This window comes from Eucalyptus grandis, chromosome 6 (genome assembly GCF_016545825.1).
Source record: "Eucalyptus grandis isolate ANBG69807.140 chromosome 6, ASM1654582v1, whole genome shotgun sequence".
Lineage (NCBI taxonomy): Eukaryota > Viridiplantae > Streptophyta > Magnoliopsida > Myrtales > Myrtaceae > Eucalyptus > Eucalyptus grandis.
The window spans coordinates 14,332,006-14,351,525 of NC_052617.1; the positions used below are offsets into that span (position 1 = coordinate 14,332,006).

Below are 19,520 nucleotides of genomic sequence, written 5' to 3' on the forward strand. Positions count from 1 at the left end.
TTCCGACTTAAATTAGCCAGATGGATTGAATTGGTACTAATATGAAAAGATTTAGGACTAAATTAGTCAAATTAAAAAGTTTATGACTGAATTGGTAATAACACAAAAGATTTAGGACTATTTTGGTATTTTTCCCCAGAAAAAGAGTTATAGCTTTCTGTTGCGTTGCATCTTCTCTCTCCCTCTCTCCCTCTTTCCCTCCCCGTTATATCGAAGCTCTCTCTTGCATCTCTCCGCAACCTCCCTCCTTCCCTCCCTTCCTCTCTCTCTCTCTCTCTTTCTGGAATCTGTTCAAAGAAGAACAGAGGAAACCAATAGAAACAAAGGAAATGGCAAATGTGGATTTTGTGCCCTTTCTGGCCATGGTGACCGTGCAAGTGGGTTATGCAGGAATGATGATCACATCGAAGCTGGCCATGGACAGTGGGATGAATCCTTTCGTGCTCGTCACCTATCGCCAGGTCTTCGCCACCCTTGCCACCATCCCTTTTGCTCTTCTCCTGGAGAGGTATCTTGAAACAGCTCTATCAGGAAAATTCTACTTTAGATCTTTCAATGCATATATGGCTTCTTTCGCAATGGAAAAAAACAAAACAAAGCTTCTTGGCTTGCGAGGAAAATGATGTTCCTCAGTCGTTCCCTACACGCATGCATGCATTGTTAGCTAGGATGATTCACTCAACTTCAGTGATAATTCTTGAGTGCTCATTTAGGTCATGCATGTAGCATGTGTTCTATCCAGGGTTGCCAAGACTAATGAAAGCGTCGCACGTTCTCTAGGAGAGAGATTCTAGCTTCCACTCAAATTGATCAAGGCATGTAGATTGTGCTCTGTCTATTAACCCCCAAAAATATTTGAAAGGTTGATTGTGTTCTTGCAGCCGAACGAGTGTTGAGATTTGAAAAAGAAAAAAAACAAGTGTTTTGTCCTTTAAACTGATGATGGTGGCATGGTTGTTGGCAAATAATAATAATAATAAGAATAACAATAACAATAACAATAACAATAACAATAACAATAACAATAACAATAACAATAATAATAATAATAATAATAATAATAATAATAATAATAATAATAATAATAATAATAATAATAATATAAAATGACTAATAAATAAAAAATGGTAACGATGAAGAAGGAATAGACAGAAAATTTAGGTTAATTTAAATGGATATACAAATATTTAAGTAAACTTCTCCTTTTTCCTCTCACTAGATTGGTGCAAGCTGTGGAGCTTGCGTGAGGGCGGTGCCCGAAGTTAATTAAAGGCTTAATTACGGGATCCGTTGAAACGGCTTGATTAAATGGGTCTACATGGCTGCCACGTCACCTCCCAGTTTACGAGGAAATTCTTGTCTAGACTTGCATTAATGCTGTGCAGGACAATATCAATATGTGTGCTGTTGTTGGCAATACTTCCCTCGTATAACAACTACATACTTCTAACAACTGAAAAAAAAAAAAAAAACCAAAGTCGAATTCACGTTAAGCTTCCTATAACCTTTCACATCAATTGAAAATCAACAGGGAAAAGTGTTAAATCTTTTGCATTTGTGCCAATTTAATCCTAAACATTTTATTGGTATCAACATAAATATTTTCATTTGGTGTCAATTTAGTCCTAAACATTTTCAGTTAATGTCAATTTAGTCATTTCCAGCTAATTTAGCTGGATTTTGCTAACTAGATGTTGATCGATTGACATGAACAATTTTAAATAATATTTTAACATTTTTTTGATTTTTGATTTATTCTTTTTCTTTTTTTCTTTTTCCTCCTCCTTCCTCTAGTCGTTTGCCGGACCTTAGTGACCGGCCAGAGGCAATAGCCGATGAGGTTGAGGTCGAGGTCGACCTTGTTGGCCTTTAGCGAACCTCACGTCCACTGGCGAGGCTCAAGCCCTCGTGACCTCGGCGAGGGCTTGAGCCTCGTTATTGGTCGTGAGGCTTGCTAGAGGTCGGCGAGGTCAACCTTGACCTCGCCGGCTTGTTGCCTATAGCCGATCGCCAAGGTCCAGGGGATCGGCTGGAGGGAGGAGGAGGAGAATGAAAAAAAGAAAAAGAAAATAAAAATTCAAAAAAATATTATGAAATGTTATTTATGTCAGCACCGATAATGTTACGTTAGTCGATTGACGCACAGTTAGCAAATTCCGACCAAAATTAGTCAGAATGACTGAATTGGCATCAAATAAAAAAGTTTATAACTAAATTTACAATAATAAAAGGTCTCGGACTAAATTGGCACAATTACAAAATATTTATGACTTTTTTTACGCTTTTCCCAAAATCATTATGTTCGTGAGAATTTTGTTACCTTGTCAAAATGAGTTTTCTTGACAATCGAGAAAACGAGGGGAAGGGTCTGTTTGTTAAGTCTCTAAAATTTCGATTTGGTTTCAATTCTCTTCTATCATTCAAAAAGGATGAAGAATCATTGGGGCTTGGCAAATTGAATGAATGATTTGAGGGTACTCACATTCCTGATGGTGCATTGCAGGAAGACAAGACCCAGAATCACAGTCCCGATTCTGCTCCATATCTTTCTATGTTCTATCACCGGGTGAGTAGGCCGTCTTTTGGATCTCCGATCTCGCATTGCTACTTATTTGGACTTAATCACAAGCTAGGGGTTCCACAAAATATGTACAGGGCGTTCATGAACCAAGTTTTCTATTTCGTCGGCCTGAACAATTCCACGCCCACGATTGCGTGCGCAATGGGCAATATCCTCCCAGCCATGACATTCCTGTTTGCACTGATCTTCAGGTGCTTCTGATGGTCCTACTTCGTCCCATCACTTCTTGTTTGTTTACTCCAACAACAACACACATTTTTTCCCTTAACTGAGTTGTTCGAATGCTGCATGTGGAGCTACTAGTCTATATGCAATCCGTATTCAACAATCTGTTCACGTTTTTCATAATTTGTTTATAGACAAGAATCGTTTGGAATCAAATCAAAGGCAGGGCAGGCGAAAGTGATCGGGACACTCGTTTGCGTGGGCGGAGCGATGCTACTTTCTTTTTACCATGGACCCTACATCGGAATTGGTGACTCGAGGATTCATTGGACGTATGCAAATAAAATGACGGACAAACACCCCACCAACAAAGGCAACTTCTTGTTGGGACCTTTCCTTCTCTTATCGATTTCCGCTGCCTGGGCGCTATGGTTCATCATCCAAGTGAGGGAAACGTTTATTGCACTTACTATAATCGATTTAATCTTTGCAGTCTTGTTATCGTCAGTTCATTAAAGGAACTAATTCATATCCAGAGTCGCTGGAAAAATGTTGCACTTGACTCATCAAAAATCAATTCGAGTGCTGAGCATTGTGATCGACGAGAGAGTTTGAGAGTTCAATTTCCTGATGCGTGTTTTGTGGTGCATTCAGGCGAAACTGAGTAGAAAGTTTCCAGCTCCTTACACTACCACAACATTAATGAGTCTCATGGCCAGCATCGAGTGTGCAGTCACTGGTGCAGCTATCGAACATCGTGTCACTGCATGGTCATTGAGTTCTGGAATCCGGTTGATCTCGGCTATTTATGCGGTAAAGTGTCGTGTACAATGAACAAAATTATCACAAATAATGGAGGGCTATCATTCAGCTTTTATGCAATAATGATTTATTAGGAAATTTTGTGTAACAGAGTAATGCTAATTGGAATCTAAATGCAGGGTTGCATATGTTCAGCACTGGCATTTTGTGTTATGTCCTGGTGCATCGAAAGAAAGGGTCCTCTTTACACCGCGGTCTTCAACCCTTTATTGTTAGTAATTACGGCCATCCTGAGCTGGGCACTTCTTCAAGAGAAATTGACAGTCGGAATGTATGTATTCGACAGTGCTACGGTTTTGGCTTATGCAATCCTTTTGATGCTAGAACTGTCTAAGAATTGCAACGAAGCGAGTTCTTCATTGCTTTGCTTCTTTTGATTTCAGATTGGTGGGGTCAACATTGATCATTGCTGGGCTCTACTGTGTTCTATGGGGAAAGGATAAGGAGGCAAAAGCAAAGATTGCTGAGGAGATGGAAGCAGCAGTGATGTGTAGAGAGAGAGAAGACTTGGAGTTGCAGCTTCCGTCACACAGAAATGGCAGCAACGTTCATCATGATCCCAATTGAGCATTATCTATGTATCTTGCATTAAGAAATAGCGCACTATGAAATTTATGGAAAAATCAACTCTGGTTTCTGCAATATGCTTTCACTTCTAAAACCCCTCAAAGCTCTTCCATTTCTGAGAACTCTCATGACCATGACGGTCACTCCCTACCAAGTCTTCCAGATCCCGTAGATCCAAAGTCATTTGGCAAGTAAATGCCAATCAAGATTACATCGGACTAAACAGCCGATGAGACTTCAAAGCAGTGGAAATAAAACACCTCTCCAAAGGCAGAATCAAACTTTTCTTTAGTTTTCAGCAATAGACAGGATGATACAATTCATCCCTCGTGCCAAATTAGGACTAGTCGAGTAGGAAAAGGTTTGATACAACTTGCAAAAACCATCGCCTGGAAAAATATAGCCAACGAATGAAAAGAATAAGAAACCGTAATATCTCCAAATAACAGAGCAAAATGCTTCTGAATACTTTCTTCATCCAAAAAGGAAACAATACTGAATATTTTTCCCCCTATTGGATGGTTTTTTCCTAGACTATCGAATCTGCAGATAAATTAAAGGCCAAACCAGCGAAACCTCTGAAGTTAACCTTCCATCAATAAAAAAATTATTATGCTTTGAAAGATTCAAGGATGGGTGTTTTCGACTACTGTCTGAGAACTCTGTTTGAGCTCAAGAAGCAACTTTCTTCACCAGTAGTGGTAGAGTGCAGCCTTCCACCAGCCCAACCATTATTCAACGGCCGTGCAGCAACAAGAAGCCGGATCACCGGTGATCCGGCTTCCATCAATTTGCTGTTCGTACTCAGGAGACCTTTTGCCTTCCTCTCTTTCCTTCTCTGCCATTCCTCATCTCTTTCTCTCCTCAGCCAACTCTCAACCGTCCTTTGCAAAGATAGTTGTCATGATAGAACAAACATCTATCCAGACCAAATTAAAAAAAAAAAAAAAACCACGAAGCAGTTTTGAAAGGAAAAGTCACCATCAGAGACAGTTTGCTGATCTCCTTGACCTTATCAATCGGCATTGCTAGCTGCAACTTTCCGTGAGCCACATACACCTGAGTAAAAGGAGCGGTAAATTTGCTTTGACAGAGAATATGGCATACAAAGTTTTATAGTTTATCCCAGCACTAATATAGAGAAAGAGCTAAGTAGTACCTGTTGGACGCAAATTGCGTAATCCCAAGATATCAATAACTAGAACAAGAACATGCATAATTGAGTAGAAAGATTAACGCATCTGTTTTGGGATCCATTGTTCTTGAAGCGGAAGCGTAAACACAATGTTTCATGCGCAAGTCCTTCTCCTCTATTGCCCTCCGTATTACTGGCTCAATTTGCCTTCCATATTACTGGCTCAATGAGGCAGCCCTCTCACATGTAGCGCTAGGTAAACGCCCCTTAGGTGATGATACATGTGAGAATTAGGGTTAGAGGAGAGACTTGAGCAGCTAGTCCCTCTCATTACGGGCCAGACTCAACTCGGCCCACAGTAGCCAGCCCATATTAGACTAATTAAGAAATCTTCTATCTCACCTTAGACCAATCCCCATAAAACGGTAAATGTTAAACGGTAAATTACAATATCAATTAATATAGTCCACAATTAAGAAAACTCTTACATTCTCCCACTTGGACTATATTAATTGAAATCGTACTGTATGTGCGCACATGTGGTCCAGAGATAATTTTTAATAGTCAATCCTATCCCATAAAGTCTTAAACACCAAATCATAGCGATAATTGTATATATACACACAGAGCATTCCATGGTCACGAATGTTCTCAACTTTATTGACATGGATTCAATATGGTAGTGTGTCAAATGGATAACATCTCTCATAGAGATATCCCATTTGTCAGTCACCATTCTCTTACCTTAGGTGTCACAAAAACTCGTGTCACTAGAGAATGCTTTATGGTTCCAATGAAACCACATATGTCTTGTTCTTATGATTAACCTTTCTTTATGTATCACAAGACATATGCACAAGGCTAATAACCGGATACCCGGATGCCCCTAGCCTTCACTCAAGGTTTATACAATCCCTTGAGACTTTATCAATATGTATTCAACATAATAACAATACATTCAAAAATGTTTTATTAAATGCAAAAGTTGATACATATTAAACCGTTACAAAGTGTAATGAACACAGATGAAACCTTTATCAGAGTAAAACCAAAATAACTCCCACTAAATAACAGCATCTCATGATGCTCTTAGGTCCATGCTAACGATATGTCACTCAAATACACATGAGCGTAGGCCTTTAGTTAGTAGATTTGCAATCACATCATCTGTGAAAATATATTCTATTAAAACATCACATTTCTGTACAGTTTGCTTTTGGTAAAAAAATTTCACCACCATATATTTAGACCTATTGAGACCTCTGTAGTGAATAAATAATACTACAAATTTGTTATCTCAATACAACTGTATGAGTCTATCCATAAAGTTAAAACGATCAACTTCGTCATGAGGTTCTAGAGCTTAATAGCCCAAGTAACAGTCTAAAAGAATGTTACTAACACTGCTTACATAGTAGAAGATAACATAGAACTTTATTTACTGCACTTACTGCTAACATAAATATGTATTCCGTTATTGATTGCATGTCATCAGAACAGCCAGCAAAGTTTACATCTAAATACCCTACTAACTGCAAGAATTGAACATGTCTGTAAATTAGCACATAATCTCTTGTCTTCTTTAAGTACCTTAAAACTTTCTTGATAGCAACCCAGTGATCATGTCCTGGATTTGACCGATATCTGCCTAAAAGTCCCGTTACAAAGACAACATTTAGTCTAGTGCAAATTCGAGCATACATTATACTTTTAAGTGCACTGACACAAGGTACACCATTTAATTAGATTTTCTCAATATCTAAATAAGGACAATGTGATAGATTTAGTCCATCACCCTTAACAACATGAGCAATTCCTAGCTTGCAATAATGTATATTGAATATTTCCAATATACAATCAGTAAATGTCCTCCGAGAAAATCTAATATAATATGGCAAAACAATTCTTACAGACCTCAGTACAAAAGATATAAGATGTCTCAAGGTTATAACTTGTAAGCAAAATATCATGTACATAGAGTATGAGAAAAAATAAATTTTCTCCCACTGACCTTGCAGTATATTTAATTACTTTGTTTCTAATTGAACAAGATAATAACACTATGAAACTTTAATAATATTGTTAGGAAATATGCTTAAAACTATGAATAAGACTTTTCAGTCTATACACAAGTTTACTTGAATCTGCTGCAAAATCATCTAGTTACACTATATAGATTTTGTATCTATTTGGCGTAACTCTATATCAAAATAAATTATTAATGCCACGTTCACTCTGAAAAAATCTTTAAAAATAGTAGAAAGAAATATTTATTTATTCACTATTAACTATTCACCCCTCTTTCAGAGTAAAAACTTTAGTTACCAATTTGGCTTTAAATTCCATAATCTTTCTTTGAAATTCTTTTAGTTTTGTACGACAATTTGCAACTAATGAACTTATGGTCTTTAGGCAAGTAAGTTAGTTTCCAAACACTATGATGTTTCATAGATTGTATATCGCATTTTATAGCATCTAATCATATACTTGATTGAGAATAAGAAACGACATTTATAAATATGCAATTACATCAACCATATAGTGGATATTGTAATCATGCCATCACAAATAGACTATATAGTCTGATGGTATAACTAATCGTCTTTTCCTAACAAATTTCCTTAATAAAGCTGCAACCATTTTATTCTGCACTTGAGAGGTTTAAGAAATTTCATTATAAACTATATCAAGAATAGTACCTTGAACCTCAACAAGTTTAATTTATGGTACATGAGATTCAATAATTATCTGTATAGGTAAAGACAAAAACACAGTAACCTCCATCATACTATTATTTTTAATAGTCTGAGAGTAGTTATCCTCTACAATTACGTCAATCTTTAAAAACTTTAGAGTATGTGATTCCATAAAAAACCAGATAAATTAGTCTTACTAATCATACTTATCACAATGTTTCAATATGGTGCATTTATGCCTTTCGGCCAAATCTTTTTGTCAGGATTTTTAGGTATAGTGATTAAATTACCACTCCAAAATCTACCAAGTATTTGACAAATGACCTTTTAAGCTATTTCGCATTGTCATATTCTTTATCTCGGTCATTTTCCTTAAATAGAAAACTTTCGGAAACAACCTTTTAATCATATACAAGATGTATATGTTATTAGGACTTAAACACAATCTTTGCAGATGTGTCATAATTTCAATATCAGACAAGACATAATTTCAAGTAGCTAAGGCTTTCATCATCTTATAGCAGTGCAGTCCACAGGCAAACCTCTTTTCAAGTGTTCCAGAATGGAACGCTTCATGGACAGTAAGCAAAATTCAATTGCTCTTTTCTCAAGCAACAAATCATATGTCCACAACTTAAAATTTGAAGCAGTAAAAACCTCAATAATAATGAAGTTATTAATTACAGAAAATGTGACTGAAAACCAAGTAATATATATAATTAGCATCATGTGAGTACCGTGTAACTTGACGTATAAGTACACACCAAAGAGTTACATGCATAATCATATAATCACATTTGGACAGAATATATGACATGCAGTTGTACACTCCCCACATGATAGCGGTTATGAGAATATATTCTAATTCTTCGTGAATTTATCACCTTTGGGCATATGAATCACTAGAATCAGTCACTCCTCCACCACACTATCATGTATCCCTCCATGAATTAATACACAATCATCTTCTTTGGGAGTATGACTACGCATTAGATCATGAGACATCTCAATCATCATACGAGACCAAAATTTCTCAAACCCAATCAAGCGTGCCACTTTGGCGGTTACTACTCAATTGAATCATTGAAATTCTCTCATACTAGGGATATAAATTTTACTCCTCACATACACAAATCCGAATTTATGATTTAATTTTATTTTTATTGAACCAAAAATCTCGAAAATCACAAATTATGGGAAAAACTTTATGCATTCCAGTTCTAGGGTTATGGTTGCTATGATACTACATGTTGGATGCAAATTGCGTAATCCCAAGATCTCCATAACTAGAACAAGAATATGCATAATTGAATAGAAAGATTAATGCACTTATTTTGGGATCCATTGTTCTTGAAGCGGAAGCGGAAACACAATGTTCCACGCGCAAGTCCTTCTGCTCTATTGCTCTCCGTATCACTAGCTCAATGAGGCGGCCTCTCACATGTAGCATTAAGTAAACGCCCTTTAGGTGAGGATACATGTGAGAATTAGGGTTAGAGGAGAGACTTGAGCACTATTTATAGAGTTTCCAGTCAGTCCCTTTCATTACGGGCCAGACTCAACTCGGCCCACACTAGCCAGCCCATATTAAATTAATTAAGAAACCTTCTATCTCACCTTAAACCAATCCCCGTAAAACGGTAAATGTTAAACGGTAAATTACAATATCAATTAATGTAATCCACAATTAAGAAAACTCTTACAGTACCGACACCGACACCGACACCAACACCGACGTTGATACGCGATATGGGACATGTGACATGATACGACACGATACGACACACTGACATGTTATTTCTAACAAAAAAAGAAAAGAAAATTCTAACACATTATATATATTATATACGTGACAAATTATCTTTTTCATGAAATCAAATTTGATTCAAATCCGTAAATACATAAATAATAAAAAAGAGTTTAGAATGAATTTATACCAAAAACATTAATCCATCATTTGTTAATATCATTCATTATTTTAATTTGATAAATTCAACTATACTCCATTTCAATAATCCATAAAATTTGGAGAAAAAAAAAATCCACAGTCTACTATTAAATTTAAAATTTAACAATAAGTAAAAAAAAAAATCCACATTTCATCATCAAAAGGGTTTCCTTTCTCTCTTTTCTTTTTTTATTTTATATATTTATATTTTGACCCCTAATTTATTGAATTTTTTTAAAATTTACCTGTGTGTGTCAAAATCGCATGTCAAAATTCCAGATTGCATGTCAGGTATTTGACATTTGTTGATCACCTGTTGGAGCATGTTGAAATGTGTTAGTGCATGTCAAACACTTGTCGAGATATCCGATCAGGGTATTCGACATCGACACAAAGGTTTTCAGAAAGTGTTTATGCTTACTGAGAAAGTGAAATGATGAACTTAATTGGAGAAGTAGATAACGACATAAAATGTGTGGGCCAATCATCTAGGCCATCAAAAATTTGGGTGGCATGGATAATTATGGAACCTGTCTGTTCACATTCCTTTCTGCGAAACTTCAAAAGATCAGCCCTTGCTAACACATTGAGGTCCACCGTTATCTCATCAAGAAGAAGCACTTACTTCTGGAAGGATGCGATACATAAGTACCCAAAAAGCCAAAACTTGCAAATATAAACAACTTCCAAAGTCCAAAACCGTTAATAACAGGGCATCATCTTTAAACAAAAAGAACAATCGAGCTCTGTGCTTGAATGAAGTAAAAGGTACAGGGACCTTGAAAGGCTTGAGGACTAATGCCAGTCATTTTACGTAGGATGGTCAATGCTGATGTTGAGAAATTTTAATTATTCTTTTAAAAATGGATTTTTTTAGTTTTTATTTTATCATGGTCGGTGAGAGTCGTCGGGTCCTCGTGGCCGCTAGTGAAGATCTAGTGACCCTCGTCAGCCACGGTAAAAAAAAAAAAAAGGTAAAGGAGAAAAAAAGAGAAGAAAAGAAAAAATAAAAATACAAAGGAAAAAAAGTTAACAAGAAATTCAAAAAAGCATTAAAATATTATTAAAAATTCTCCACACTTGCGCCGGCTATAACATGTAAAATACACATGTGTCCATATTAGCGATTTTTTTAACAAAATTGGCTAGATTGACTCAACTGCATCGTGAAAAAGTTTAAGATTCAATTGGCATAAATGAAAAGTTAATGACTGAATTAATAAAAATGTGATGAGTTCAGGATCTTTTTGATAATTTTCCCTATAAATAACTAGCATCTCTCTTCCTTCCTAATTCTAATGATAGTTTGAACAGGGCAAAGTCCGAAACTTATTGAAAAAACTTAAATCTCCAAAAGAGATGAAACTCAATATCTAGTAGTATGAACTTCACACTCTACGATTTGCGTCCGGTCACGTAGCATTGCTACGGTAGATTGTTTGGAGACACGTTTCAGCTGGTCTTTCTCTATGCTAAACATGATATCATAAACAAACCACCGAGAAGGTTAGTTTGTAACCTTTATTTATTATTTTGCCAAGCATGTCCTTCTATCATCTTTCGATAAATTCTCTAAGTGGCCTTTGTAGAGAAAAGTTTTCATCTCGGCTCACCGGCAAAATGAAAATTGTAATGGTCACGAGTAAATGGTCAGGATGAGCAACGACAGTAAAAAGCACTCGCGTAGTTCTTCGCCTATTAGTACACTAACCGTGAAAAATGTCGAATCAACATCAATTTAACACTCTCTCTACTCGAATAGCTACACGACTGTGTAAGAAAAGACAAGGAACAAGAAGAGAATCCCGAAGCTCTAGACATGGCATGACCATGAAAAATCCGCTGAGAGCTGGTTTTTGTCCTCGGAGCAGATGTGAAAATGTTGCAGAATTAAAGAATAAGCCGAGATTCTTCGTATCTAGCACTGTAAGCTTGCTCAATGTGGAGCAAAGCGAAGGGATCTTGCATAGAGTTTGTATCTGTATGAGGTCCAAGATGGCGGGGAGCAATCCGTGCCGCATCGTTTACTTTTTCTCCATCGCGTGGAACATAGTACCTACTCTGGCGATGAGCTTAACTATTCATCTCAATCTGAAAGCTACTTACCAACTTGATAAGATTCTTAATATAAATTACCTTCTTGCGCACACTATTTTACTCGGTGAATTCTGTCATCTGCACTAGTTTAAATACATGCATCGTTTGATAGCGCAGGTACCTTTGTCGATTTACGGCACGAGGCATGGCAAAACTTTATTTGCCTCGTCAAGTCTTGCTTCAGAGGACATGAATATTCTTTCGATAGTAATTGTATGTTTAGATGATCATAATTGCCACCATTGGTAGAACACACTGCCAATGAACTTGATAGTCGCGGTGTGCATTCTAGTCGAACAACGTAGTTTCAACTTCGAGTTGTGATGCTAACTGTGGTTGCGCCTGTGGTTTAAGATGATGATGAGCAGAGTTGAATCTGACAAGCTACCTGCTATTCCTTATCTCGCTATTCCTATCGGCTTTGTCGGATCAGGAGAGGTGGCAAGGTCCGCTCCACATCTCGTAACCGACGGTAATCTTGCTTGTCCTTCACTGGAGGCACAGGGAATGAGAATAAATGCTCGATTAGACGCTGCCAATTTCGATAGTTCTGAACCTCATTGCAGGTGGCCCCCAGGCTGCAAACTTCAGGGGACCTTTCCAACTGTCGACTTTTAATGGCTCGAAGCTTTGGCTCCTTGGATTCCAACCCTGTCTTTACTTTCTCTGAAGGCATTCATGATATTTAACGCTATTTAGCTCTATAGTCAGCATCGTCGCCCTTACTTGGTTTGGACGTTCTACTGGCGAATCTCTTCATGTAAAGGTTTGGCTTGGCATTATACTAGTCAGCATACTTGCATAGACATGGGGGTTCTGTTCGTTTGCCCATCAGTGCATTCGACTCGTGGTGCATCAAATCTGAAAAAAGCTAGTAATATGCTATCAATCAATGTATCACTCAGTATATCTCTTTATACATATAGACACGGTTTGCCATTTCCAGAGTTGAGAGTTAGCTTTCGGGAGTGGTCTCGAACAATTTCGTATTCTCCAAACCGAGACTCGTTCAGAGTCATTGAAAGCCTTCAATTTTTGACCTTGTACTAGGATGGTCCCTTCTGCTTTATCCATTTCTAGATACTTTAAAAACCATTTGAAGCAATCGAAAAGACCTTGCAGAAAATGTTAATTGCTTTTGTACTTGGCGAGACGACCCAAGTTTTAAGCAGCAGCGTGCGCTTTCGCTGCTTTTTTATGTTTTCTTAGTCCTGATGAATGACATTGTTTGAATCTCATGGGGGGAGTACCTCGCTAATTTGGCATCAGGTCAGGGTTCTCTATCTGCGATCTCTGAGTGAAGTGGATATCGCGGGTTCCTTATCGACATCAATATCTGGAGGAGTATGATACTTGTTTGGAAGAACATAAGGCACCATCTCATGTCTTATCATCAAGTGAACGCATAAATTCTTACTGCATTTGGGGATTGAGCTTTTGTAATACATCACATGCTCTAAAATGACACTACGTGTTCAATTTCCATTCATCATAAAGGCAAAATTGTTGGCCTACTCTGTCTTTCGTCTTTGACATGTGCCAGTCGTTCATCAGTTAGGCCCTAACCCATCCCGTGACATGAGGTCGAAGTCAGAGATTGCTTGAGCATGTAGCAGTTGCAGAGGTGGGTGATCGAGCGGGGTCAAAGGGTGGGGGTGAGAGGTTTTGATGGAAACAAGAGAGATTCACATGAAACAAAAATTAAATGAATGCATACGACATTCATTGTCATTTATAAAATATGGACATAATGAGTCTACCGGAAAACACTAGTACTATATGAAAAACATGTAAAAACTTCACAGATTACATTGTGAATAATGATACATGTTGATAGTACTATTTAAATTTTGCACCTCATTTCTACGATAAGGGAATGATCACACAATACATGATTTCGTATCATTGTCATGGTAAAATTGGTAATTGCCTGAAATTATCGAAGCACTTGACGAAGATGAGACCATTTCAAGTTCTATCTCAGTGTCGACATCATCAATCCGCACCTCTCTTGGATACAAAAGTGGTTTTGGAGGTAGTTGTAGTTTAGCCATATCTCCCTCAAGCATATCTAGGACTTTCCTCATCGACGGCCGATCATTAGGACTCAATTGTATACACCATAATGCAACGATTATCATCTTCCCCGTTGTTTCTCTTTCCTCTTCTATGACATCTACCATTTCAACCTCATTTTCTTTGCCAAGTTGATCATAAACCCACAAAGGAAAGTAAATTTGACTTGAACGCTCTGCACGTGCATTTAGATTTCTCCTTCTACTGGCCATTTCCATCAACATCATCCCAAAACTATAAACATCGGCTTTATAAGAAATGCCACCAATGTCTTTATAGAATAGCTCAGGTGCCATATAACCCAAGGTTCCTCTTGCTGCAGTCAACGATACTATGCTATGACCGGTGGGATAAAATCTTGCAAGTCCAAAGTCAGAAATTTTCGGAATGAAACTTTGGTCTAGGAGAATGTTGTGTGGCTTGATATCAAAGTGTAGAATTTGCATAACACATCCCCGATGTAGATATTCTATCCCTCTAGCTATGCCAAGAGAGATCTCATACATTTTCTTATAATTAAGAGAATCATCACCATCCTTATTCGAAATGTGTTTATCCAGGGAGCCATTCGGCATGAAATCATAGACCAGAGCTTGTTTGGAGTAATTGAAGCAAAAACCAACAAGTTGCACCACATTGACGTGGTGGATCCTTCCAATTGTGGCCACTTCGCTAATAAAATCTTGGCCATTAGATTTTGGTTTGTTCAAAATCTTAACCGCAACTTCATTGCCGCTTCTAAGGATTCCTTTGTACACAAAACCATATCCCCCCTCACCTAATTTGTATTTGAAATTTTTTGTAATCTTCTTAATATCCGAATAGGAGTACCTTATGGGCAGAAAGTTATTGTGAGCTTGTAGGAATTCTTCGATGTTTGCATCGATCGCTTGGTGCCTTCTCATCCACTTATAGATTAGAAGTATCAGCACACATAGAGCTCCGAGTATGAATCTTGCTGCAACGTAATTGGCTGCGTAGAAATTTTCCATAGATTAGCGTAGTGCAACAAAAGAATTTTAAACGTGATTTTTTTTTTTTTTATCAGAGTGGTGCTTGAGATCTTCATAGTTGTGAGGAGAAAAGGGCTAGGAGGGCATACCCAAGACAAAGGCAAGGCTCCGGCCCACATATGGCGCAAAATAAGGGCTGAACGCCATAACATAATCTAAGGTGACGGAAAATGACTGATTAGAATCGATGATCAATCAATGAAGAATTAAATCTATCATTTTAGCATTTCAACATAAAAAATAATTTACTCTCCCAGATAAGTGCTCAGATCGCAGTTTATTCTATTCACTTGGGGAATCCATGTTATCGTAACATGACCATTTCTCTAAAGAAAACACAATTTCGCTTTTGTCTTCTCAAGGAGTACCAAATGATTCATAAGTTCACATCTCACTGCGCCATAATTCTAATTTACAAACATCATCCAGGACGCGTGCAATTTATTCACCCGCATAAGAATAACAGCCATGCAAGGGACACGAGCAACTATTAAATCAACCATTTTCCCCCAAACGAATATAAAGTAATAGTGTCAAATCCAGAAAAAAAGGTCCATAAATTGTAAAATTAAAAAAAATAAATGCATGCCGAATCTACTAAGAAATCTTATTCAACTTTTCAACTTAGGTGATGTGGCAATTTTTTTTTTCTGTTGTGTTTTTAGAGAAACTAGTGTCTTAATGTGTGGATTGTATTAAAAACATCCAACTAAAACTTGCCACATCACTTGGTAACTAAATTTTGGTAAGATCTCTTAGTAAAGCTAGGATTTAAGAAAAGGAAGAAGAAGAAGAAAGAAAGAAAGAACACCTTTAAGGGGAAATCCCTTGGGGAACGCAAAATCACCGCAACCCTCCATTCGGTATACGAAACTTAAGTAGCGACACCAAAACCTTCTTCTTGAAAAGGACCCGGGTCCCCAATAGGTGAGATTGAATCCCTCGGCCATCTTGTTGTGGAGGTCCTTGTATGTTAAGCTCCTATTCTGATCCCCTTCCCGCCCCGATATTTGATCCGATGCGAATGCCGTCATGGTTACGGTGCAGGAGTCCTTGAAATCCCCTGCTTTTAAGTTCTGTACAGCGTATGAATACACCTTCATTTGGGAAAAATAAGGAAGCGTGTCGGCAGAGTCTGCTCCCTCGATACATGGTTTGGTATCGACATATGAAGCAGAAGCAATGGGTTGGGAACACTTCATGAAGGCCACCACCGTAGCGTATTTACCAGTGTATCCATAAACACCACTGAAGAAGGAGTACATCAATGGGTAACGAGGGTAACGAGGGAGGGACGAGCAATTACCCTTTTGCAGTCCATGGTCAACCACCGTGATACTACCATTGAGGAAATATTGGTCAAAATAGAAACTGTAATGGATTGACTTCACATAATATCGGCTAGCATATAGATATAGAATAGTGTGGTTATTTTCACAAGCTAGCTCATACTGAGACCTGCCGCAATGTTTTGGATCGCCTTTCAATCGAAAAGGATAACTTATGTTATGGATCTCACCGCAAGATGAAGGGACACACAAATGATTGTTCTTCGCACTACAACTCATCCCTAATAGTAGCAGAACATGCGATACGAGAAGTAAAACACGGAGTGTAAACATAGAGCTGAGAGAAATAATCATCTCTTTATCGTTTGGTCTGGTGCAATGGAGGTTTTAGCTCATTTGGTAATGCGAGAGAGGCTCAATAAAGGGTTGGGAGTCGTTTTTTTTTTTTTTTTTTTTTTTTGTTGTAAAAAGGGTTGGGAGTCGTTGGTCATCGAAATGTCCAAGTCAACCCTAAAACAAAGTCTAGCGAAGAAAGTCTTAAGAAGTATGGCCTAGCTAAAACACGGTCTCGGAATAAGTGATGGATAGCTTTCACATTCATTACAGAGGAAACCTCTCTGCATTTTCCAAATTTGATTTTTCTTGGCAAATTAATTCTCTCTTTATTTTATTAGTATCGTAAAAAGAATCGGTTTCAATGTTTTATACTCTAAACTCAATCAAAATCCTTTCAAATACGGCATCCAGTGTTCTATTTTATTTTCAAGGCTAATATTTCGTAAATGTCGTTTTGTTAAATTTTGAAGACGGAAAGAAAAAGGATAATGTATTTCATTGTATAAGGTTTTTCATTTTTGAGAAAAAAATTAGTGACCAAGAGAGAGGATCATGTTAATTAACGGGTACATAGATTTTAACTCATGTAATGTGGCTTTCCGCAAATATAGAAAGAAAATAAGAAGCAGGCGCTTCTTGCTCATGGATGTTGTGAAACTTTATGAAAGAAAGAAAGCAATATGGTAAATTCTCAACTAGCAATGGGACTGACGCACCTCGATTAGAAACTCACTTGCGTCGTTGTGGATCGACACACGCAAGGACTATAGACGTGGCATTTGAATTCACAAAGATAATGCGATGTTTACTTATTCACTATGCTTAAATTTTAAAATCACTCTTTTGTAATTGTGCTATAATCATGAATATGACCGTCATCTCTTTTCTATAATTGAACCGCTTAATGAATGAACAAACTGATCTCAATGAAAAAGGCAATACAATAAATTCTCAACCAATGATCAATCGATGTGAGTCTCAATTAGAAATTCACTTGCTTTGCCATTCTCGACACGCACAAAGACTATAGGTGTAATCTTTGCATGCACAAAAATAAACTGACACGTACTTATTCACTGTCAATTGAAATATCATTCTTGTGGATTAGTCAATCACTTGCCTATAAAATAATCTCATCTTTTTCTCGCAAAAAATCGAACCGAGCTATTGCAATATCCAATTGAAACATGCCACATCACTCAATAAGTAAATTTTTATACGATCCCTCAGTAGAGCTAACATTTAAGAAAAGGATGAGGATGAAGAAAGAAACAAAGAAAGAATTGGGAAAGTCAGCTTCCGGGAATCATGGTGTCTGCACCTCGCCCTTTGGTATGCGAAACCTAAGTAGCAAAACTCGAAACTTGTTGGTGGCGAGAGTTTATAATAGGAGATAGTGAATCCCTTGACCATCGTGTTGTGGAGGTCCTTATACGGTGAGCTCGCACAATTATACCGATCCTTTTCCCACCTTGGGATATAATGCGGTATTAAAGCCTTTATGGTTCTGGTGTAAGTATCCTTGATGTCCCCTACTTGGAGATCAAACCCGTGTACAGTGTATGAGTACACCTTCATTTGGGAAAAAAATAGGGGGCATATCGGAAGGATATGCTCCCTCAATACATGGTTCAGTATTGACCTACGAAATAGAAGCAAGGGGCTATGAGCACTTCATGAAGACCACCAGCACAGCTAACGAACCGTATGGATCATTATCACTAAAGTTGGAGAGCGCCAATGAGTAATAAGGGAGGGATGAGCAATTACTTTTTTGCAGTCCATCGTGAACCACCACGATTTCACCATTAAATAAATATTTTCTAAGATTGGAACAGTAGTAAATAGATTTCACATAATATTGGCTGACATATAGATATAGAACAATGCGACTATTTTCACACACTAACTTATGTTCATAGCGGCCGCATCCTTTTGGGTTGCCTTTCAATTGAAAGTGATAGCGTATGTTATGAACCTCGCCGCAAGATGAAGTAGCGCACAAGTGATTCTTCTATGCAGCACAACTCGTCCCCAATAGTAGCAGAACATACAATATGAAAACCAAGGCATTGAACATGTTTGTGGAGCTCAGAGACTTAATCGTCTCTATATCGTTTGATCTAATGCAATAAAAGTTTTGCTAATTGGTAATGCGATGGAGGCCCAGTAATATGAATGAAAAGAGCCTGGAGTCGTCGGTCATACAAATGTCTAAGTCAACCAACAAAGCAAAGTCTAGTGAAGAAAAGGTGGATATTGCGTGGAAATTGCAGTCCTTGCAGTCAAGGTGTCAAAACATGGTGGTGGAATTATTTATGCATAGCTTTCACATTGATTAGAAAAAAAACTTCTCTACAGTTTTCAGATTGAATCAAAATCTTTTCAAGTGAGGCAATGACATTCTATTTTCTTTTCAAGACTAATATTCTATCAGTGTCCCTTCGTTAAATTGTGAAGACGAAAAGGAAAAATATGTCGTATCTCATCATCTAAGCTTTTTATTTTTGACAAAAAAAAAACATAAATTTGCAACAAAAATAGACTATGAACAAGAATATTAAATTGTATGATGTCACTTTTGGCAAAAGTAAAAGGAAACTAAGAAATAAGTGCTTCTTGGATAGTGTAACAAGTTACGAAAGAAAGAAAGCAATACGATAATTTCTAGCAACGGACCAATGCACCTTGACTAGAACCTCACTTTACTCCGTCATCACGCAAAGACTATAGATGCAAATTTCTAAGTCAACCATCAACACAAAGTCTAGCGAAGAAAAAGTGGGTCTCATGTG

At 37.5% G+C, this 19,520-nt stretch overlaps 2 protein-coding genes across 2 annotated transcripts; one reads left to right on the plus strand and one right to left on the minus strand.

Moving 5' to 3' along the window:
- The first annotated feature begins 329 nt into the window (after nt 1-329).
- LOC120294328 (WAT1-related protein At1g09380-like) lies at nt 330-4,135 on the plus strand. The gene is made up of 7 exons (XM_039314373.1): nt 330-508; nt 2,504-2,566; nt 2,656-2,772; nt 2,941-3,190; nt 3,401-3,559; nt 3,688-3,839; nt 3,952-4,135. The coding sequence occupies exons 1-7, from the start codon at nt 330-332 to the stop codon at nt 4,133-4,135; spliced, it is 1,104 nt and encodes a 367-aa protein (XP_039170307.1).
- A 9,633-nt stretch (nt 4,136-13,768) lies between these two features.
- On the minus strand, nt 13,769-15,079 carry LOC120294329 (rust resistance kinase Lr10-like). The gene has a single exon (XM_039314376.1). It carries the CDS (start codon nt 15,077-15,079, stop codon nt 13,892-13,894), a length of 1,188 nt encoding a protein of 395 aa, XP_039170310.1. The 3' UTR covers nt 13,769-13,891.
- Between the last annotated feature and the right edge of the window lie 4,441 nt (nt 15,080-19,520).